We start from the raw sequence: 24,438 nt of genomic DNA, 5'->3' as shown, positions 1-24,438 counted from the left end.
GTTTCAATTTTCCCCAACTTAAAATAAAAGCGTTAAAAAGTGCTGAAAAGCTTGGAGTGGCTCCCAGGCACTGCCACCACTGCGGCTGGGCTCCAAGGTGAGCGGTTGAGCCTGGGCTTGCACCGACTCAGCAATTGGGGGAGGGGAGATGGCATTTCTTCAAGAGTTTCGTGGCCTCCCCCCATGTAACCTAACTGTGACCATTGCATGGATTACTGCTGTCAGACCTTGCTTTTATAAGACATGTGCCCCAAAGCATTTATCTGTAAACTTGTACCACATTAAATTGCTGTATAGCTAAATCCTAGTTGATGCATATAATGGCATCATGTACCTTCCTGATGCATATGAGAGACAGGCTCTGTATTATACCCAACATTCAAAGAGACTATGATAAGAGTTCTAGATTGTACCACTTCAGACCGCAGTAGGGAGTTTATGTGTTTTAATGTTCCCCCTTTGTAGAAAGTTTCTTACCAGCATGAAGCTACTACAATCAGCGAGGAGGCTAGGTGACCTTTTCCTCTCATGTGTTAGCTTATTTTATGCTGGGCATTTTCTAAAAAAAATGTAGGATGGTGTTCAGAAGCAGTGGTCCATTGAGTTGGCCTCCCTTTCCTTTTCTCTTTCCCTTTCCTGTGTGAATGTGGATTGTATTGGGGGATACAATCTTGATTGGCTTATCGATCCCTCTGAGGAGACTATGATGCTGGGGCATTAAGAATGATTTTCTTATTTTATTGTCATTGTAATGCTGTAAGCCATTACAATGGCCCCTGCCTGGTAGAATGCTCTACCTCCAGCTGTCCGGGCCCTGCGGGACCTTGGTGAGTTCTGCAGGGCCTGTAAGACAGAGCTATTCCACCGGGCTTTTGGAGGGGCCGGCCGTGGTTCCATCGCCCCCCCATTGAAATCAAAGCTGCCTGTCTGGACCACCTTGGTTGGGCCCTAATTCCATCCTGGGCCCTGCCTACCTCCTCCCCTTCTTCTTCTTTTTCTTTTTTTGGCCTTTTAGATCGGGCGCCTGTGTGTGTATGTCTTACACAATTTTGTTGTTTTAATCTGTTTATTGTTATAAACTGCTGTTGTGTTTTAATGGATTCAGTTTTTATGTTGCATTAAATTGCTGTTGGATACAGCCATGTTGTGAGCCGCCTCAAGCCCTTCAGGGATGAGGCGGCCTATAAATTTAATAAATAAATAAATAAATAGATAGATAAATAAATAAATAAATAAATAAATAAGCAAGCTCCCCTAAGCCCATATGGCTAAGGGCAGCCTACAAATTGAACGAACGAACGAACGAACGAACGAACGAACGAAATAAAGTAGGATAACTCAAGTTGCACAGTCTGGAATGCTGCAGTTTCTATCTGGTTCTATATGATGTGTGGATCAGAGGCATGTTTGGAAGTTTGAGAAGAAGGAGTGACTTCCAACACAGAATGGTTGCTATGGGGCAGGGGGGAAGATCACAAAGTCTTGGCAGATTACAAACCGAGTATTCTGCTGTGACGGAAGTCACTATTTCCAAATGGGTACTTTCTGCAGACATAAAAATGATGGCTCTCGGGCTCTTCTCAAATGTTTCCACCGTGGAGAAAAACCAAAACTGGTTGTTTAGTTTGGAACAGCGATGCTTTGTTGAAGAAGCAAACTGGCATCAAGAAATATGTCATTGAGTGCCATATTGGCCATAGACAGCATATTGGGCGTAGTGGGTATAGATCATACCTCATGGTGCAGGCTTGAACTGGCAAAGGGAAAAAATTCTTCTCACTGTGCGCAACTGTCTTCCTTTCCCAGCCGCCCTGGTCTCAAAACCACCTCAAACGCTGAGGAAGCCAAGCCAAACGTGGAGGCAGGCAAGCGGGTAGAGGAACTGCGCCGCCGCCGCGGCGAGAACGAGAATGAAGAGTTTGAAAAGATGAAGCAGAAACAACAGGAGGCCGCTGTGGAACTGGAGGAGCTGAAGAAGAAGCGTGAGGAGCGTCGGAAGGTTCTGGAAGAAGAAGAGCAGAGGAAGAAGAAAGACGAAGTGGACAGAAAAGCTAGGGAGGAGGTAAACAGCCTGCCAAAATTTCTTATTTTTTATTCATTCATAGGAAGCCATTTTATATTCATTATTTATTTATTTGTTATTAGATTTAGGAATCACCCACCCCCGAAGGGCTCTGGGCGGTGTACAACAGGGCGCAACATACAATAATACATATAAAGCGATAAATAGACCAGCATACCTCTTTACATAGTTGCATGGAGCACGGGTGGGAAGATGCTGTTGCAGTCGTCCTATTTGTGAGTTTCCTAGGCCCCTTCCACATATGCAGATAATGCATTTTCAATCCACTTTCACAATTGTTTGCCAGTGGATTTTGCTAATCCCACATCTTCAAAGTGCATCGAAAGTGGATTGAAAGTTAATTATTCTGCATGTGCGGAAGGGGCCCTATAGACAACTGATTGGCCACTGTGTGAACAGAATGCTGGACTAAAAGTGCCTTTCGTCTGATCTACAGTGCCCTATGTCCTCTAAAATGGTAAGATTGATTGGAGCCCTGACTTTGGGGGGGGATGGGTTAAAAGGGAGGGGGTTGAGGGAAGGGATAGACCAGGGGTCTGCAACCTGCGGCTCTCCAGATGTTCATGGACCACAATTCCCATCAGCCCCTGCCACATGATCAATTGGCCATGGTGGCAGGGGCTGATGGGAATTGTAGTCCATGAACATCTGGAGAGCTGCAGGTTGCAGACCCCTGGGATAGACCAGTCATTCCCTTTCTTAATCTTGGGTGTTCTCATCCTTTCAAGTTTGTCGACTTTGATGGATCTTTGATTGGAATCTCCAGGTGCGGAGAGGTATCAGCCCATAAATGGAATGGATTTGCAGGAATTTGCTCTACTTTTTACTCTGTCCAGAATTTTAAGGCTCGGGGAGGATTATGAATTTAAAGTCTTAAGTGGTTTCCTTCATGTTATTACTTTTGGTAGGAAGAGAAGAGGCGGCTGAAGGAAGAAATTGAGCGGAGAAGGGCAGAAGCTGCGGAGAAGCGGCAGAAGATGCCAGACGAAGGCTTGTCTGAAGACAAGAAGCCTTTCAAATGCTTCACCCCCAAGGGCTCTTCTCTTAAGGTAATCCTTTGCTATCGCCGACTTGTGGGCTATATCTGGCTCATGAAAGGAATTTTCCTTGTAAAAGGTGTGTGTTGGAGAGATTCCCCATGTTAGCGCTCTGGGTTTTGGGTTTCCTGTGTAAAGCCCTGCTGTGAATCTGGAAAGTTTTCTTCCCTAAGTGGCCCCATCGGCCCATCCTCACCACCCGTGAATAGGGGTCCCCATTTTCTGTGCAGTTCTTAAAGACACAAGAGCCCCACTAGAAAAAAAGTTGGCAGCTTTATCCATGAAGCTGTTGGGTTGTGGGGTAAAGCACATTGCATAGCTGGCTGCTTGCTCTTCAAAGATGGTTGCTACAAGGAGGTGTCAAGCAAACCCACCTTGCCCTGCAAAGGAGTTTTTGGTGGAACCTGGGATGTGCCATAAGCACTATCTTCAATGCCTATGTGGTATCCTTGCCAATGGACTGAACATCTGGCCCTACCCCGTTTACATGTGATAGGATAACCCATGGAAACAGGGTGTGAGACCAAGCAGGCTGTCCCTACTTCAACCTGTGACTGTGAGCTCAGCTCCTGCTCCCTTACCTCTCAACATTCTTGCACCAGCGTTGGGACAGAGTGTTCATTCATTCACACTGTACACACAGGCTCTGTGTACAGTGTACACACACTGTACACACAGTCTTCAACCTTTTTTTGTCCTGCGGGCACATCTGGAATCCTGACACGGCATGGTTGGCACGGAAGCAAAATAGATGCCACAAAATGACTGCCGCAGGAGGTGGAGCCAGCCACAAAATGATTGCCAGAGCTTGACTTCAGTGACACAATGTAGATCTTTCTGTTATGCTGGCAGCCAATCAGATATCTAATAGTCAGCCACAAGCCTCACTGGCCAAAACCCCTACGTAGTCCCACGCACTTCCTGAAATCACTACGCAGGCACCAGAAAAGGTGTCAACCAGCCCCATGGCCCCCACAGACACAAGACTGGTGACCCTTGATGTAAAGCAGGGGTCTGCAAACTATGGCTCTCCAGATGTTCATGGACTACAGTTCCCATCAGCCCCTGCCAACATGGGCAAGTGGCAGAGCTGTTCGGAATTGTAGTCCATGAACATCTGGAGAGCCATAGTTTGCAGACCCCTGGTGTAGAGCATCTAAAAGCCCGTGGTCCTGTTCTTTTGGCCAGAGCCTTGCATGAACTGTTTGTATGCATGTAAGTGCTGTGCTCGCAAAAGATTGATCCATGTAGGCAGGGTTCAGTTTCCCACACAAGCAGGTTTACTTTTTCATCACGTTTGCTTCTGGCTTTCTGAGAAATATAAGATTGTATACATCTCTTGAATTATTTTTTATGTGGTGTGCTGTGTGGTTTCCGGGCTGTATGGCCGTGTTCTAGCAGCATTCTCTCCTGACGTTTCGCCTCCATCTGTGGCTGGCATCTTCAGACATCTTCAGACCATCAGATCCTCTGAAGATGCCAGCCACAGATGCAGGCGAAACGTCAGGAGAGAATGCTGCTAGAACACAGCCATACAGCCCGGAAACCACACAGCACCCCAGTGATTCCGGCTGTGAAAGCCTTCGACAATACATTTTTGTGTGGTTCACTTGTGGGATAGGCAGAGGGCGGCAAAGTCAGTTTCTCAGTGGTGCTGTCCAGAACCGTGAGCATCACTGAGAATTTTGACGTTGGTTTTAACAGACTGTGTGTCCTACAATGTGGTGCTGAGTACCACATAACCTTTCTGGAAAAAGGACTCACTGGAAAATTATCCATTGGTGCTGAGGTGCACGGTGGGACCAGAAGTGCGTCAGGGCATGAAATCTTGCCCCGATTCACTTCCTCTTTGTGGTGCGCTAAGAGAGGAGGCGCATCTGGGCAAAAAACCTTGTCCCAGCGTGCTTCCTCTTCCCCCGCGCATGCTTCTCACTTTTCTTGGGGACAGCGGAAGCATTTCTGGTGCGACTTTTCACACCAGAGTAGGGCCAGGGCAGGAAACAGGCCACAGCGGATAATACCGCTAATCCACATTTAAGGGATTGCCATAAGACCTTCTCCTGTCAATTATAACGACTTTGCTTTCCGTCTTGCTTTACAGATCTATTTTGTCATTCTGTTTACCGTATGTCCATCCGTCTTTCTGGGAGTGAGCATGCCGTTGTTTGGTGTGTGCTGTGTTTAGAGCTGTGCTCCATTTGACCTCTGTTTTAGAATTTGGTTTTCTAGTAATTTCCGTGGCATGGGTGGCGATTAGAGTGGTCAGCCAGAGGGAAGGCCTTTAATGGGAACTGATAATAAATCCCTAGGCATTTCATACAAACAAATCTGATGGTGGAAGATTGGGTACCAATTACAGGTATCTGCACCCAGAGATTAATAAACATGTGGCTGAAAAAAAAGAAAAGATCAGACATGTGGTAATCATAAAAAAGGATCAGTATAAAACCTCCCCTTTCCATGATTCCTTAACTTCTAACAGACCTGGTGGCTTTTTAACCTTAAGCTGCCCCTTCTTCGACCCCACACTCCCAACCCTCCCTTTATTGCCCTAGAGCCATGGGGGCGAACCTGTGGCACTCCAGATGTTCATGGACTACAATTCCCACCAGCCAATTGGCCATGCTGGCAGGGGCTGATGGGAATTGTAGTCCATCAACATCTGGAGTGCCATAGGTTCACCATCACTGCCCTAGAGTCTCTCACAGCAGAACTGTATGACCTTGAGAGTCAGCATGGCATCGTAGTTAAAAGTGGTGGACTCTCATCTGAAGAACCAGGTTTGATTCTCTACTTCTTCACATGAGCGGCAGAGTCCTACCTGGTGAACCAGGTTTGTTTTCCCCAGCCCTCCTCGTGAAGCCTGCTGAGTGACCTTGGGCCAGTCACAGTTCTTTCAGAACTCTCTCAGCCCCACCTACCTCACGAGATGTCTGTTATGAAGAGAAGGGCAGAGGAAAGTGATCATAAACCACATTGAGATTCCTTGAGAGGAAAGCGGACTACTTCTGTTCGTAAACTGTGGCGGGTCCATCACCATTCTCTGATTTTATTCTGTGCTTCCTCCAGGAAGTGAGAGTAGTGCTACACGGTCTCTCCCCCAACCCTCATTTTATCTCTGTCGCACATTTGTGAGGTAGGTTGAGATGCTGACAGGGCTGCCTCCTGTTTCTGGACCTTTTCTTTTGGGGGAAGGATGTTTTGACGTCCGTGGCCTGAGGTGTGCAGAGGCGTGGCCATTCAAGTCAGTGTGGCCTTTCCGTGAACGTTTTGTGCCACAACCTTCTGCCTCCTCTTCCTCCATCCTGTTGGCCCGCCCTTCCACTGAGCATGTCTCTCTTCCTTACTGCCAGTCCTTGCCTTCTTTCTCCTCCAGTGCTGTTTAAATCAGCAGTGCTGCCAGGAAGATGCCCCCTACAAGGCTTCCTTGACTCCTGTGAGATTTGTTCCTCTTATAAGAAGAAGAGTTTAGATTTATGCCCCCTTTCTCTCCTGTACGGAATCTCAAAGTGGCTTGCGATCACCTTCTCTTCCCCTCCCCACCACAGACACTACAACAGATTACCTTGTCCACTCCCACACACGCCAGCTGGGTGACCTTGGGTTCATCTCAGTTCTTTGGAGCTCTCTCAGCCCCACCCACCTCACAGGGTGTTTGTTGTGGGCGAGGAAGGGAAAGGAGTTTGTCAGCCCCTTTGAGTCTCCTCACAGGAGAGAAAGGGGGGATATAAATCCAAACTCTTCTTCTTCTCCTCCTCCTTCTGTATGGGCATTGGCATCACCTGGGGCTCCCCCTGGGTGCTGTACCCCGGCCCCATTCGGGGTAGTGGCACAGTTGAACCCTGACTAGCAGAGCCAGCTGGGCTCCCTGCCCCCATTTCCACGTGTATGGGGAGAACTCCACGTAAAGGTGGGGGTGGGGCCCAGCTGGCCCCACTCACCGATGTTCAACTGCGCCTCTGTTCCAAACTCCATGGGGTGTTCCCAACTGGGGTGCAGTTGCAAGGAGGGAGACACCCTAAAATGAGCCTCCAGAAAGTGGTGACCAGGGCTTCAGCCCCCCCCCCCAATGCCCCCTAGCTATGCCACAGGACATGGGCCACCCAGATACAGTGGCTGCCATCGAGATGCCTCTTTTATCAACAGCACAGCTCCAGAACTATAAGGGCACAAAACCGAAGCAGCGAAGAGCACCGTATTTCTGCACCATTGAGCCACAAACATCCATACACAAAACATGCATCATATTCTTAAGGCATGAAGTCATTTGACCACGTCCTGGAAAACAGTTTCCCCATTTTACAGGTGGGAAACAGGCCAAGAGTTCCTAGTATAAAGATGCTCAGGGAAACGGGAGCCAAGAATGAGGAAAAAACCTGGAAATAGTTCAGCAGAGAGGGAGAAATATATGCGATAAGAGAAGGGCAAAATGCCCACTTCTTTGTTCCTTTTTAGTTTGATGAAGTTCTTTATGTGATAAATTGTGTGCAGGGGGAAAAAGCATGGAAGTTGTATAGATTTTCTTGCGTGACAACCACATCCCCATTGCCTTTATTTCTCAGCAGAAGCTTTGTGATGTTTGCAGCACAGCACAACTAGGCTCTGATGTAATTGTCGCACATGACAATCAACACGTAGTTGTGCGTGCTTTCGGTAAATGAAACTGCTAGCTGTAAGAATGTGTCATTGTCCTGGTATAATGTAACCCGAGAGAAGGGAAGAAGTGATTTCTAGGGCATATTTTGCTTTCTACCCCTTCCATCTGTGTCATGCTGCCCTCTTGTGGCAATGGAAAGCAATGCATTATGGTTGCTGTCAAGAAGGCAAATGAATAAAAAAAAGACGGGGATTCTGCAATCCCAGTATCATGCAACAATTTGCATTCCTTGGTTCCGAAGGCAAGTGAATAAAATTAGGTACATGTTCGGTTTACCCAGTGCTACGACATTTGGGGAGCAACTAGTTTTTTTATAGTGGTAGTAGGGCAAGACATTCAGATTTGGGGCCTGGAAGCTCTTGGAAGAAATGGGATGGAGTAGCCAGTGAAAAGCATCTCATGTTTTGGGAGCCCACGAGATACAGGCTGTGATCCATCGCTAGGGAGTTAAGTCCCATTCAGTGCAACTGCCTAGCTAGTTTTAAATTTTCTTTTAACAAAGTTTATTGGTTATTCATCTCTCATTACAGTAACATTTAAAATTAACAAGAACTTCCAACTAGCATGACACAAAGCAGTTTAATCTCGAAATCTTATCCGAATACAAGTCTTTGTAAATCGTAATGTAATAATATCTTTACCAAAAAAAATTGAATTCATTGCTTTTGATCTATAGTTTCAAATGTTCTGGTGTGGAGAAAAAAAAAGAATCATCTGATTATCACAGTCTAAATTGTTAGATTAAATCTAAAAGGAAAGAGGAGAAATATATATAAATATAAGAGTTTTCAAAATTGTATATGCTTAAATATTATAATGTATTAATTGATAGCCTTTCAATTTCTCACTTTTAAGTTAACCAGCATAGCATACGGCTCTAAACACCTTCAACTTTTGTACATTAATAGTCCCAGTCAATGGATTGTATCGCTTGTGTGGCTGCCCCTACACAGTCTCTTGTGTCCACAGGGCACATCAGGACAAGGCTGTGTTCTGTAGGCAGCCAGATCACAGGAGTGCTTTTCCCACCAGGGAAGGAGGCTCCGTGTAGTGCCATCGCTACTGGCAGAGAAAGGATCTTCAAGCAACTGCTTTGGGACCCTCTTTCCCAGAGGTCCAATATCTCAGCACTGATAGATCAAGACAATGCACTTAAAGAAAATAAAAGCTTTACAGGAGTTTACAGCATGTGAAGTGCAACAAGGCGAAGTGAGAATACTCAATTATTAGAGTTACTTGGCAACCAGAGGGAAGGCTATGAGGGGGGCAGTGCTCAGGGGGGGAAATCAACAAGAAAAATAAGACCATGGCTACTTACAGGAAGTTGTGACCACTGAGTTCCTGGCAGTTCTTAGAGCTACCTGGAACTGACCAAGGCAGCTCTAGTGATCGCCAGAAACTCTGTGGTAACTGCCCCCTCCTTGGCCCCTCTGTTTCCACCCACCAATCAGCTGAGCATTCATGGCCAAAGCCTTCGATTTGCTGGAAGTCTCCTAGCATAATCGGGCAAATGGGAACCCTGTTCATTAGTCTGGTGAATTGAAATGTGTAGGTAGTTTATGTAGATCAGGACTCCTAGGAATCACTGTTTCCGGTGGATCTCCTCCTGCTCTGCTCCTAGGACTGATGAAAACACAGAATTAGTGGTACCGTACTACTGTTAGGAAACAACTTGTTTGGCCTGTTAATGTAAAGGTAAAGTTTCCCCTTCAGTCGTGTTCGACCCTGGGGTACCACTGCAAGCAGTGATTCATAGGTGAGCCGTTTTTGTGGGGTAGTTTGCCATTGCTTTCCCCGCATGTGAATTTACCCAGCTGGTAATATACTGAGCTGCATTTTGGAGGCTAGCTCCCTTTATCCCAAAGACATTTTCCCCCTTTCAGTCCAAATTAAGAATCTCACGCAGTTGCTTCCCAGTGCGGCAGCTGCCCAGCCTGCCTTTCTCAGACAGAACGACGGCTGCTGTGTTGGCCCGTGTTCTTTGATTGCTGAAATTGACTTGACTGTTTTTAACTAGCTGTGAAATTAATAGAATAACGTCTTGGCTCCAGAATCACGATGATCAGTTAGCGTGGCTGGAAATTTCGGATACACCTCTCAAGAAAACAGCTCGTGTCCTATAAACTCAACCTTTGTAACCTTTGAATAATCAAATTACTAGTCCAACGCCGTGGGCGCTGGACCGCGAGTCTCTGCTGCCACAAGTGCTGCAAAACTTGAGCTGTTTTGGCTACAACAGGTGATCCCCAACTACCCTTTGGAAATGCCTTCCAAAATAGATTAATGTTTGCTTAAAGACTTGTCATACAATTGCATCATCCCAAGGTTATCCTGCCTGTAAGTGGCTTGCTTGCAGTGAAGAGAATATGGCTGGCTCTCTTTTTGTGTTGGGATTTTTGTGCAGTGTTTGTGGTGTTCCATTTCTCTTTCTTGCACCTCCACAAACCATCCAAATTTCTTTTTTTCCCCATAGGCTCTCTTGCTTCGGCAACTACAAAGTGTTGTTTTTCTTACTTTCCTCTCTCTTCTTATTTTCCTAGATAGAAGAACGTGCGGAATTCCTGAACAAATCTGCCCAAAAGAGGTAAAGGGGCCTTGCCCTCCCAAAAATGGCACCAAAAAGAATCCTGGGTTGGATGGTAAGGCTCTAACCTGTTTCTTGTCTCTCTCTTTCTTCCCAGCGGGATGAAAACTTCTCAAGCGGCAGCAGTCGTCTCTAAGATTGACAGCAGGCTCGAGCAATACACGAGCGCGATTGAGGTGCGTTCACTGCAGTTTCCAGAACTTCGCTGATTGGCCATGTCAGGCAAAGGCCCATGAGCCATTCTTGAGGGAAGTCTGATCTTGAGCAATACATGTGCATCCTTTTAAAAAACAGAATGTGCCTGCCTCTCAGTAACAGTTGTATGAAGTGTATAGATGAATATTTTTGAGAGCCAATGTGGAGTAGTGGTTAAGATATCAAACCAGGATCTGGGAAACCCAGGATCAAATCACACTTGTGCCATGGAAATTTGCTGGGTGACCTTCAGCCAGTCACACACTCTCAGCCAGAGGCGTAGCGGGGCCAGAGTGCACCCGGTGCACACTCTGTGTCCTCCACCCCACCTCTGCAGTGCCCTGCCCCCCCTCCACTTACCTTACTTCAGCCTGGAAAAGCGGCCTGTTCCCTTCAGGCTGAAAACGGCCTGGTGGGAACTACGCTTCCCATGAGACCTTGGGGGTTGCAAGGTCTCCTGGGAAATGTAGTTCCTACCAGGCCGTTTTCAGCCTGAAGGGAACAGGCCACTTCTCCAGCCTGCACAGTTTCAATAAAGGCGGCGGCAGGGGGGGGGGTGCCATGGTGGGGGGAGTGCTGCAAGGGGAGATTTTCCTCCCCCAGACATGCTCCTGGTGCAACGCGCACCCCCCACCCCCGGCCCCCTGGTAGCTCCACCTCTGCTCGCAGCCTCGACCCTGGCAAGAATTTGGATGGGAGACCTCCAGGAAATTCTCAGGAGGTGACACAGAATTGGCAAACCACCTCTGGATGTCTTTTGCCTTGAAAACCCTACAGGGTTGCCAAAAGCCAGTTGTGACTTGATGGCCAAAAAGAGAACATTTTTACCAGCACAGTTTAATAAAACAAATGCACACCCTGCTGGCACACACGCCTTTCTATAAAACAGCATGGGAGTGGATTAGATATGCATATTTTCAATTGGAATTCAGCCTTTGGGTCTTCAGGTGTGTGTGTGGGGTGGGGGTGTGGGGTGTGGGGGTGTGGGTGTGGGTGTGCATGATTTGGACACACAAGGCCCCAAAGGCAGTTCAAAGTGCTAGATTTGCCTTTTAAAGCCACAAACGGCTTGGGACCAGTTTATCGACCAAAGAAACTCACCTGGTGTGTACACCAGATAGGGCCTTTTTAGTGGCAGTCCCACCATCTTGGAACACTCTTCCCCTACTCTCGATCTTTAGGAGGCAGCAGAAGACAGTTTTACTCATAGCAGCCTTTGATTTGTTTCAGTTCCCCTGCCTATGGGCAATTTGAAATTACTGATCTTAAACTAGCTGTTTTTATGTCTTTTATTGTGTTTTGTGGTTTACATTGAGTTCTTATAAGATAGAAAGGAAGCTATATAAGTTCTTATAAGATAGAAAGAAAGCTTATAAGATAGAAAGGGGAGCAGCAGTGGCGTAGGAGGTTAAGAGCTCGTGTATCTAATCTGGAGGAACCGGGTTTGATTCTCCGCTCTGCCGCCTGAGCTGTGGAGGCTTATCTGGGGAATTCAGATTAGCCTGTGCACTCCCACACACGCCAGCTGGGTGACCTTGGGCTAGTCACAGCTTCTCGGAGCTCTCTCAGCCCCACCTACCTCACAGGGTGTTTGTTGTGAGGGGGGAAGGGCAAGGAGATTGTAAGCCCCTTTGAGTCTCCTACAGGAGAGAAAGGGGGGGGGATATAAATCCAAACTCTTCTCTTCTTCTAATAAACGTTTTAAATCAGTGCGTAAAGTATTTCATTCTTCCTATGGTATCTACTCCCGTGTTCCACAAAAACATAATTGGGGGTCAATTGCCATAAAAACGTAAGTGATTTATGCATCCCTGTGGAAACTGTTCCTCCAGGCTGCTCTCCAATCTTGCAGTCTGTTGACATGTTACAAAAGCTGGTGCGGATTTGATGGTTTCTGTGCCAGGTGAAATGAGGGTTTGGTACGGCTTGGATTTAGCAGCATGTAATCTTCTCCCGCACCCTTCTGTCCTGATGCCCATTCTTGGGGACGAGGAAGGAAAATGTGAGGAGGGAAGGGGTGAAGGAAGGTTGGAGCAACTATTTATTTATTTATTTATTGGATTTCTATACCGCCCCATCCCCGAAGGGCTCCGGGCATTGTACAGCATAAAATTCATACAATAGTGAATAAAGGAGCAAATCATACAAAACACAGTAAACAAATAACATAAGCTCCATCCAGTTAATAATCAATAAAACTTACTAAAACTCCGTATAAAACCGCGGTTAATATAATTAAATAATTAAATAAGAGGCGTCCAGAAAAACCCACATTTAAAACCTTCCCCCAAAAGGAGGAAAGGCGGGCCCCTCAATATGAGGGTTACCCTGATGTAAAACAGCTATTGTGAGATAGACGAGGGCACCATCATCATCTGGGCGCTGGACACTCCAAAGCGCCCTCGTGGAACAACACAGTCTTTGGCGCCCTGGCGTCTGTTTAACTCTCCCAAGATCCCACAGGGCCCGGACAGCTGGAGGAAGAGCGTTCCACGAGGCAGGGGCCAGAGCTGTAAAGGTCCTGGCCCGCGTGGAGGCCAGCCGCATCATTGAGGGGCCGGGAACCACCAGCAAATTGGCCTCTGTAAGGGTGAAATGGTCCTGCTCTCCTCACCAGCGATGACATTTCTCAGGCTGATCTCTACATACCTGCAGTGTGACTGACCAGCTGCTTCTTGCAGGGCACGAAGGCTTCCAGGCCTGCCAAGGCAGCCCCCTCTGATCTCCCAGTTCCTGCCGAGGGAGTTCGTAACATTAAGAGCATGTGGGAGAAAGGCAATGTGTTCGCCTCGCCCTCTGGCACAGGGACGCCCAACAAGGTACGTACCTTCTGTTCCGATGCGGCACGCGGGATATCACACGTTAATCAAGATGAGCCTTATTCCACACAGTAGTTGGTGGAAATGCTGACAGAATAATGGCTGAAAGGCTTCTGAAAGGGGACCTGTTGTAGTAACCCCTTATTGAAACGAAGACTGTGTACTTGCCTACATCCTCTGCTTGCCCAGCCCATGGTTGGCTTTCTGCCTCCTCTCTGGGCAGGGTTGGTCTCTTTCTGAATTGGTTTTAAAGATCTTGTTGTTTGTATTATTTTATTAGAAGGGGTTTCTTCTTCCTTGTTAGCATATGGTATTTTTTGTGGTTGTATGGGAAAGTGGTTTTTAATTTTTCGAAAGGAACAGACATCACTACGTTTGCCTGCAGGTGACTTTATTGATTGATTGATTGATTGATTGATTGCATTTATAGCCCATATCTCCCAAGACTCAAGATGGCTTACAACAAAACGTACTAAAAGTACAGTAAATGCCATGATACCATTTAAAACATCTTAAATGCATCGGTTTTTAAAAACAAATACAAACAAATAGCATAAACACAAAAACACAAAAGAAACGGATGCATACGACGTACAAGGATCAGAGATAGTTCATAAGCGCCGAGGTTCAGGTGGAAACAGTCGTGTTTTACAGGCCCCGTGGTCCTGTCAGTAATTGTTGTCCGCCCCCCACCCCACGCAAATTAGTTTTTCAGTTCCATAAGGCAAAGATCTGCTTTTCCACAATACGTATGATAATCTGTAAAACATCCTGTTTGGTGATGTCACTATATAGGTAAAGATTTTTAAAAACACCTGAAGCAAAACCTTCCATAGCAGGAATATCTTTACATGGACTACTGGAACCTGGAACTTGATTATTCTAATCCAGGGCTCTCTAACATGGTGCCGTGGTGCCCCGCTGACACCTTTTCTGGTGCCCACATCAAGAGTTTTTTAAAAGTGGGGGGGGGGGGGGGAGGTAGGGCTCTTGCCCAGCAAACTTCTTTTGTTAACTTTCTTCTTTTCTTTTTTAAATATTTAACAGATAGAAATTAACAGTGCAGAAAGAAAGAAAAAATCAAGAAACCAGAATAAGATTGTAGTTAGTTGATTCTAGAGTTTGAACAGAAACAAAATTATACATATATATATATGTGTGTATGTATATATATATATATGTGTGTGTGTGTGTATATATATATATATGTGTGTGTGTATATATACTCTGTTTCCCCAAATATAAGACATCCCCTGAAAATAAGACGTAGTAGAGGTTTTGCTGAAGTGCAAAATATAAGGCATCCCCTGAAAGTAAGACGTAGCAAAGTTTTTGTTTGGAAGCATGCCCGACGAACAGAACACAGAAAAATAAGACATCCCCTGAAAATAAGACATGGCGCATCTTTGGGAGCAAAAATTAATATAAGACACTGTCTTATTTTCGGGGAAACACGGTATGTATATGTATGTGTGTGTATATATATGTATATGTATGTGTGTGTGTGTGTGTATATATATAAATCACCAATATTGTCTAGTCCTAATGAGATCTAATAATCCAAAATATATAAAAAAAACTAATACATGATTTCTATTATAACTTTCTCAGTTTTTTCTCATAAAGTAAAAGTTGTATTGACATATTATCGTTTTTATAATGTGATTATTTGTCCATTTCCCCTTGAACCCCTTTTCAATCCTATGTAATGTATCATAAAGGTTATTGACAATTTGCCCAGCAAAGCTTCTGATTGACTACTGGAGATTTGATTGGCTATAAAGATTTTATGCAGCTGCCAGCATAGCACAAGGATCCACGATGTGTTATTGAAGTTAAGCTGTGGCAGTTATTTCATGGCTGGCTCCGCCTCCTATGGCAGCCATTTTGTGGTGCCTATGTTGTTTATTTATTTATTATTTATTTATTTTTTAAACTTTTATACCGCCCCATCCTCTAGGGTAATGTTACGTGTTGCTCTGCTCACCTTGCCATGTCCAAATTCCAAATATGCCCACAGGCTCAGAAAGGTTGGAGAATCCTGTCCTAATCCATTAGCTATGATTTTAACATCTATATTCCTAAGACACCTGTAACCATCCCACAGGAAACAGCTGGGCTAAAGGTCGGAGTTTCCAGTCGTATCAACGAATGGTTAACTAAGACCCCAGAAAACAACAAGTCACCTGCTCCAAAACCTTCAGTAAGTGTTTCAGTGTTCAGTAGTTTTATCTTTTGACCATCAAATAGCACTTTGGGGGACGGAAAGGTTAAGGCAATAGTGCTACACATACGGGAACAAGAAGAGTACTGATATTATTCCAAAGCCTGTTCCAGCTTTTGGGTAGCTCAGGTAAGATGCCTGGTTCTGGTACCTCTCCCTCAAATTCTTGAAGGTTCCTGTATTGGGATCAATTGCTCCTTTTCGCCTCTGATGTCTGTGCTATGGTTCCCTCCCTCTGGGAGGACCATGAGGATGGGGCTGGTGACTGAGTGCATGACCACAGCTGCTAGCTGCAGCAAAGGGCTCCAGGCTCAGTTGGTGCCCTGTGTCATCTGCCTTGCCTCTCAATAACAATTAAAAGGAGTGTCAGGGACCCTGGTGCCAGGGATTCATAAAAATATCTTTCCAGTTATTTGGCTTTGAACTTGTTCCAGGTTTTTCCCCTTTGCTGCTGTGCCTTCAACTGGGTGAGAATCCTGAGCTCTCCCCTGAAGTTCAGGATTTGGGCTTAGCCCAAAGTATCATCAAATGCATAGGTGTCAAACTCGCGGCCCTCCAGATGTTATGGACTACAGCTCCCATAATCCCCTGCCAGCATCATGCTGGCAGGGGATGATGGGAACTGTAGTCCATAACATCTGGAGGGCTGCGAGTTTGACACCTGTGATCAAATGAATGTTTTCTCTCTGACCTCCGGCGTAGCCTTGAGCTTCAAAGCCTGCCAAATAGTAGGAAAGCTGGTCATTTGGAAATATGTCTTTGAACTGACTTGTGCCTAGGGAAGAATGTGTCGTCTGAAGGACTGCAGACTTTTGGTGGCTCTGTTTTTCTCTTCTCATATTTGGCTATCCTATGCCAATAAAGGCTTGCTTCACACATATTTGGCTATGCATATGTTTAACGAAAGCCAAAATTCTGTGTAAAGGCAGCCTAAATTTTGTGTCACCAACGGTGAAATTCTGAAACGGGGACAATGTTGCATATACATATTTGACATAATTTACTATACGAGTCGCGAGAAAATGTTTTCAATATTTTCTCGAGATTTTAATCACATACTTCTAAGACTTATTTCCACAGGCATGGGGACTAGAAACCTGGTATTTTTTCAGCTGTCACTTTTGTTATAGTTGCGTGGCACCATTGTAGATTCAGCAGCCTTGTTGAGAAATTCTTCACCCAAAGAGAGCTTTAACACTACAGAAAGTTGCAACCTCGTTTTTAACAAAATGCAGATGTGAAAGAACTGCAGAAAAACCTGAATTGCAGTGGAGCTCTTTTTTCAATTTCTGATCTCTATGATACCTCCATTGAAATGCCTTTTTTGAGAGAGAGAGCTTGGTCCATGTAAAGCTCAGGGAGGAAGAGATATATTGTTGAAGCACCAAACCATGTTTTTGTGTGCGGATTGTTGAAGTACCAAACCATGTTTTGTGTGCTAAGGCCTAATTGACCACTTGAAGTGGCAGGCCATATCAAGATAGCAAATTCCAGCTGGCTTAGATTAATGGTCCTACATTCAACTAAAAATGAGGTGGGGGATCTGGAAAACAGAGGGGATAATGCTGATTCATGAAGTTCAAGTTTTATACATAGTTATTACTCACAATAGTTAAGAACTTGAACACATTTTCTGATGTCAGGTGTGTTATAGGAGGAGCAGCAGTGGCGTAGGAGGTTAAGAGCTTGTGTATCTAATCTGGAGGAACCGGGTTTGATTCCCCGCTCTGCCGCCTGAGCTGTGGAGGCTTATCTGGGGAATTCAGATTAGCCTGTGCACTCCCACACACGCCAGCTGGGTGACCTTGGGCTAGTCACAGCTTCTCGGAGCTCTCTCAGCCCCACCTACCTCACAGGGGGTTTGTTGTGAGGGGGGAAGGGCAAGGAGATTGTCAGCCCCTTTGAGTCTCCTACAGGAGAGAAAGGGGGGATATAAATCCAAACTCTTCTTCTTCTTAGTAAATCAGCACTGGGAGAGAAGTTGGCATTGTTCAGTCTAAACTCATCAGATTAAAGAAGTTAAGTGTGTTCAATACTTGAATGAGAGACCATCAAGGAAGACTTTGCAAAGGAAGGCAATGGCAGATCATCTCTGCTTTTCTCTTGCCTTGCCTGCTTTTCTCTTGCCTCTTGCTGGGGTTGCTATTAGTTGGTTGCAACTTGATGGCACTTAGGTACTTATAACTGGCATAATAAAAACCACGTGTTGTATGTATGCAATGCAAGCTCATAAATAAAACTCAAAATGAAAAGCAGAGAAATAGTCAATTGCCCCAATACCTGGCTAGCCACTTTTGGAGAAAGAATAGCTAGGCAGACGTTTGGTCAGATTGAGCAAATCCGTTCACATGCTTGTAGCCATCTACATTCAAAGTTGTTGTCTGGGTGTGTTCAAGGGGTCTCCTGAAAAGAGTAATTTAGTATCTTCTGATTGGCCATTGGGAGTAACCAGTCTGTGGAGCAGTTCAGAGGAGTCACTTGAATCTAACCTGTCCTTTCCCTGAATTCCTTCTTTCTTCCTCAGTCAGTCGCTTTCTGTCTCTCTTCTCTCTTCCACCGTGATCTCCATGAACGGATTTCCTGTAAAAGATACCTGCTGTTCTCTTCTTCTCTTGGATTGGCTGTTTTCTGTTAAAACTAGTCAGGTAAATCTCTTTCCAAGCTACCTTACTGAGCTACAAAAACCTTCAAACTACACTCCCAATCCGGACCATCGTTTCATGCGGGTTTAAAGTTCAGTTGGCTAAAAGGGGGCTGTTTTGAAGTAAGGGTCACCTCAGTGTGTATTGATCCGCTTACCTCGATTTATGTCAGTCGACGCTTAATTGCTTTGCTGCTTTTTTTTTTCAAACTCCTTGGTTTGTTTTTCAACTTGAAATAGGACTTAAGACCCGGAGACGTATCTGGCAAACGCAACCTCTGGGAGAAGCAGTCGGTGGAAAAGGCCTCGTCTCCCACAAAGGTACGTTTCCGCAATTGGCACCAAGAGCAGCTCAGCGGCAAGGTGGTAATGAGGGTCCTCTCAAAGAGGGCACGTGCCTTTAAGTGTAGGGTCGCAGGGTCAGTCCTGGCATCTCTGCCTGTGATGAAGTCTCAGACCCTAGGACCGTGGTGGCGAACCTTTGGCACTCCAGATGTTATGGACTACAATTCCCATCAGCCCCCTGCCAGCATGGCCAATTGGCCATGCTGGCAGGGGCTGATGGGAATTGTAGTCCATAACATCTGGAGTGCCAAAGGTTCGCCACCACTGCCCTAGGAAGTTGCTGCTATGAAATCAGGCTAATACCACTGGGGGTTAAATAGTGTTGCAGACAAATGTGTCTGATCTTTCAACCTGTACGACTTTCTTCATATGCAGGTAACAGCAGCAGGGAAAAAGTCAGAGGCCAATGGTAAGTCAAAGAAGAATTTGGATCTTATGATCAGATAAGACACCCCCCCCCCCCCAATTTCCGCAGCTGCTAGTGGTATGACCAAGGGAATGCTTATGGCAGGATGACAGCAGGTTTTTGCGTTAAATCAGGAGTCCCTCTCATTAAAAAGACTGCAGGGCTGCAGTTTTCAAAAGCCCCGCCTTCTGTCGCCTGTCTTATTTTCAAGCACTTTGAAGAATTCATCTTTTTTTAGGGGATGGTTATACCACCTCTCCGGAGTCCTGTTTGAGGTGACCAACAGTTACATTTTAAGAAAATCTATATAAGAAAGCCACTTAGCCCAGGGATATATAAAAACAGTATAAAACTGTCTGTAAACCAACCTTCAAACCAAAAGCAGGCTGTAGAACATTTGGAAAGACAAATGCCCTTCATAAGCGTGCAGATTCATTTACGGCTCTTGAAAGTTTTGCGCAGGGGCTGAAGGCTGTAAGGCCAGTAGCTCAGAATAAAATCCTCATAGTTCTAAGTGCCACTGAGTCGCTTCGCCACCAGCTACACCCCCTGCCTAGAGATGCCCTTTTTCTGTCCACTCCTGTCCCAAAGTATTCCCTTCCCTGATGGTTTCTGCAGTGTGCTGCCAGGCCTATTGACCCTACTGCCTCTTTCTCCTCTGGTGGGGCTTCCTGTTCATCTTTCTGGCATTATCATTTGAATGGGCAAGGTTGTTTTTTTTTAAAAAAAAATGTATTGTGGAAGCATTTCTACCTCCCAGCGACAAAGTTTTCTATTTCTGGCTGATAGGCGTAGAACTGTAGGGTCAAAACAGCAGCCCAGTTTGTTCGTTTATACAATTACGCCACATAACCTTCATAAGAACATAAGAAAAAGCCTGCTGGATCAGACCAGAGTCCATCTAGTCCAGCACTCTGCTACTCGCAGTGGCCCACCAGATTCCTTTGGGAACTCACAGTCTGTGAAACCTTCCCACCTGCATCCCACCAAGAACAGTTGCAGTTCCATTATTCTACATCATTCTGCTTTTCTTTTTTGTTAAGAAGAAGAAGAGTTTGGATTTATATCCCCCCTTTCTCTCCTGCAGGAGACTCAAAGGGGCTGACAATCTCCTTGCCCTTCCCCCCTCACAACAAACACCCTGTGAGATAGGTGGGGCTGAGAGAGCTCCAAGAAGCTGTGACTAGCCCAAGGTCACCCAGCTAGCATGTGTGGGAGTGTACAGGCTAATCTGAATTCCCCAGATAAGCCTCCACAGCTCAGGCGGCAGAGCTGGGAATCAAACCCGGTTCCTCCAGATTAGATACACGAGCTCTTACCTCCTACGCCACTGCTGCTCCTAAGATACCAAACATTCCATAACCCCACCTGTCATACAGAAGGCATATTCATAGTCCTATTACTCATGTTCCTTCTTCTTCGGACTTGTTCCTAATTCTGTTTATCAGCATATCCAGTAACAGTGTGTTCCACAGGCTACCTGTACAGAGGAATATTTTAGTCTACAGGTTAGCAAAAAGAGGCCCTGCTGTACTAGGTGTACATGCTTTACTAGGTGTACTATTTGAAAATGAAAGAGCAGAGACATAAGAAGATGAGGAATTTTATTTGGGATACATGCAGATGGAGTTTAGAACTCTCTGGAAAACACTCCATGATCTGAGATGGCTACCGAAGAGGCCGTGCCGGTGAAGTCTGGCACACTTGCCCTAGAAAGCCCCACAAATTGCTGCTTCCATAATTCCAGACTTCAATTATGCATGTTAAGCCAGAAAAATGGCATATAGTACAAATCCCAAGCAACCTCTTACCTTCTCTTTCTTTCAGCAGGTTTGAGACAATTTGAAAAGGAACCCTAAGGAAACCCACAAATGATGCTGGACCAACTCAGTTTTAAAAACGGAAGTGCTAAATTTGTCTTTCATTTTTATATATATTTATGGTTGTTTACCAAAAAGGCCTTTTTGTTGGTTTTTTTTTCATTATTCCAGTTAAAAACCTTGTATATTAGCACTGTATTTAATAATCTGCCTTAAAACATCCATCCTAATAGTAGTGCCTTTGCATAAGAGCCTTATTTCTAAAAGAAACCCATGCTGTGAAATAGAGACCCTTCTACTGTTTATCTCTCAACAAAATTGTGCGTCTGAACAAGTCCGCTGAAAAGGATCACTGTCCACCCGACACAGACTTCCATCCATGCATACACCCCTGCAAATGAAAGGGGAGGAAAAAGATCTGGGTTCATTTCAAATAACAATTTAAAAAACAAATGAAGAAGCTGATAAATGTTGTTTAAAGGCGTAGTGCAGACAAACCTCTTTTCAGCTGTCTGTTTACTGAACGGGAACCGTTTGACACAATCCCCTAATTTGATTTTCTTGCATGAGCCCTATTGTAATGTGTAAGAACCAATGCCCACTTCATACCAGATCTCTGATTAGTGCCCCACTTTCCGCAAAGGAGAGGGCGAGCTTCCCTCTTATGTCCAAACTGATGTCTCTGTGAATAAAGGGGGCACCCCAGAACGACGAAGGGGCACCCAGTCCATGTGATTCTCTGGTCCCAGCCTTTACGTGTGACCGGAGGACCAGTGTGACGTGCCGGCTGCATATGCAACATTAGGCCCACAGTGGACATGAGAGGAGCCAGCATCTAACAAAGGACATGTGGCGTTATGGATTCTGCTCTCAATGCAGAATCCAGCATGAAGGATCCTCTAGGACCGTGGTGGCGAACCTTTGGCACTCCAATTGGCCATGCTGGCAGGGGCTGATGGGAATTGTAGTCCATAACATCTGGAGTGCCAAAAGGTTCGCCACCACGGCTCTAGGAAAACAGGCCTATGAACCCGTTCTTTCTGCACTTTAAAGTGAGGCAGGGAAGAAACTACTCTCAGTTAACAATATTCTTTACTGTGCCCATGTCACATTTGCATCGGTAACAAACTGGGGACATGTTTTGTACTTTATATTTTTTGTTTGTTTTCCTATTTACTTTTTAAGTTAATGTCTTAAATTTGGATGACTGTGGTTGACAGCGGTACTGAAATTTTAGGTTTTTTTTTTCTTCCAGTTAGTTGCAGTTTTAGATTATATACAATATAGCTTTACGTGATTTAGCTGTAAGGCACTACTAACTGTAGAAGGCTTTTAATACCTGCTAGAGTACTATATTTAGTTATAAACTTAACATGACTAGCCAATATCACAACCTTTTTTTTAAAAAAAATACACACTTTTTATATTAAGATTTCATAATTGCCGTTAGGCTAAGGCAAGAGAAGTACTTAGATTTTTTTTTTTAAAAAAAATATCAGATGCCTGTCGATGGGTAATTAAATTTATAGTTTTAAAGGAGGGAGAAAAGGATTTTAAGTGTCAAACATAGGTCACTTGTATAAAGCAATGTAGCTAATTTATATAAAACTTCCATGATTAACACAAACAAGACACATACGCACACGTTATGTTGGTGACACATTTTTTTTCTTCATTACTGCACACTTTAATTTCCCTTTAGCAAGGCTATCTTTATCTCAGTTTGTCTTTTAAAAATCCACAAAACGGGCACAATCCATCCATCACCCCCCTTTCTTTACAGGAAGGGAGCAATGGAGGACTGTTTTCCCTCTTCCTCTGGCTGTTGGTCACATAGATTCTATAGTGAACCAGTCCAGTGTATAAAAGGGGAAACCATATGTTTCTCCTGTATATGGCTCACCATCCCTCTTTGCCCCGAGGTCTCTGTGCATAAGTTATTCGTGCTCCAGAATGCACATGGGTTGAGGGCCAGATGTGTTGAGGGCAGGGAGGAATCAGGACTGAACCTCAAACACTCTGTCAAGCCACCTGCACCCGTGTGCAGGAGGGGAAGAGGGATGATGATGCGAATTCTGCTCCACATTATTTACAGGCATATCGTTTTGATTTGTATATAGCATCCACAATGGTTTCAATTCACATGGCACAGCGTTCAGCATTTTATGTCGTAAAGAATACGGATAGGGTCAAACGGGCAGCAGCTCGGTTTGGGTTTTAGCCCGCCCTCAAATTAAGTTTATAGCTTGAGAACTGTTAACAGTTAACTCTTTCTCTGCATTTCTGGTGCATTTCTCTGTCTCACCCCGTTTTTGTTAAAAGGACGATGATGCATGATCATTTTGTTTAAGGGATGATGATATATGCCTCCTTAAACCCTCCTGCTGACCCCATGAAATTTCACGTCAGCTTTCACAATCGAGTGAAGTTATGCAAAAAAAGTAACCGCAGAAATGTCTTTTCTTTTCTGTTTGGTTGGGTTTTTTTAACTACACTTTTGGACTCTTTACATCAGAATAGCTGCAATAAATCAATATGCTGAATCTGCAATTCACAATAAATGGAGTATGTCTATCTGAACACTGAGTCGGTGTATATTTTTTAAAGAATAACTGTCTGCCCATTTATTGGAAGTGGTCCCTGTGCTGGGGAGAGGTTGAAGAAGAGTTGGTTTTTATGCCCCACTTTGCTCTATCTGTAAGGAGTCTCCAAGTAGCTTACAATTGTCTTCCCTTTGAGTGGGGAATCAAAACCCGGTTCACCAGATTAGAATTCACTGCTCTTAACCACTATGCCACGCTGCTGTCACCATCAACAAAATTCTCTGCTTGGAACAGACAATGCAAGGGTAGCAAATAGGATGCAAAGCCCTCTGTGACTACTTGGATCCTTGCAAGAGTAGAACTTGCTGGGCCTTACAATAAAACCACAATCTAGATGCTCTCTGCCATTCCATGCAGCAAAAATATTCTTCAGTCCTCTGTGTCATTCTTCCCATGTTTAAAGTATACACGTTTTTAGAAAGCAAGCGAGGGATTTAATAGTTGAATGTCATCCTGGTTCAAAATGTCCTTGCCACTGAAAAGCTAGCAAGGCAGGGGATTTTTGACACAGGGCAGTAGTCAAACATATATGATATTCATTGGAAGTCTGCAGATATATAGGGCTAGATCCCCCTCCCACCTCTTTTTAAATCACAGCCTCTCTTTGCTGGAGGGTTGGTAAAAGGCAACAGGCACCTGTGGCTCAACATTAGCTGGGGGGCAGTCTGGCTTGGGGTTATGACTTGGGTTTTTTTCCTCACTGCAGTAATACATTTACTACTGCATTATTGGCATGTCCTCCCCCCCCACCCACCCCGTTGCAGTGAAACAGTTGGTTGCGCATAAACACATGTCGCAATAGCCAGACAGCATCTCAAGGTTGCTGCAGCTTTGAGATGCCCCTCCCAAATCACACTTGGGCACACACATGCAGCTGCTTCTCCCACCACTAGACTCCACAGCCACAGTTGTGACAGGGCCCCCACTTTTTCCCTCCCTTCATAAGAACATAAGAACTAGCCTCCTGGATCAGACCAGAGTCCATCTAGTCCAGCATTCTGCTACTCGCAGTGGCCCACCAGGT

The 24,438-nt window shown here is 45.1% G+C and overlaps 1 protein-coding gene across 1 annotated transcript in view; it reads left to right on the top strand.

The window, feature by feature from the left end:
• The window catches only part of CALD1 (caldesmon 1), a 121,165-nt gene extending 97,774 nt beyond the window's left edge, over positions 1-23,391 (top strand). The window contains 9 exon segments of the mRNA XM_048501512.1: positions 1,807-2,062; positions 2,992-3,132; positions 10,318-10,361; positions 10,459-10,537; positions 13,238-13,375; positions 15,483-15,578; positions 18,481-18,561; positions 18,961-18,994; positions 20,822-23,391. Coding sequence (XP_048357469.1) covers positions 1,807-2,062; positions 2,992-3,132; positions 10,318-10,361; positions 10,459-10,537; positions 13,238-13,375; positions 15,483-15,578; positions 18,481-18,561; positions 18,961-18,994; positions 20,822-20,850 — 898 coding nt within the window. The 3' untranslated portion in view covers positions 20,851-23,391.
• Positions 23,392-24,438: the final 1,047 nt, after the last annotated feature.

This window comes from Sphaerodactylus townsendi, linkage group LG06 (genome assembly GCF_021028975.2).
Source record: "Sphaerodactylus townsendi isolate TG3544 linkage group LG06, MPM_Stown_v2.3, whole genome shotgun sequence".
In the NCBI taxonomy this organism is placed as follows: Eukaryota; Metazoa; Chordata; class Lepidosauria; order Squamata; family Sphaerodactylidae; genus Sphaerodactylus; species Sphaerodactylus townsendi.
This window is presented reverse-complemented; position numbering and strand designations above follow the sequence as displayed.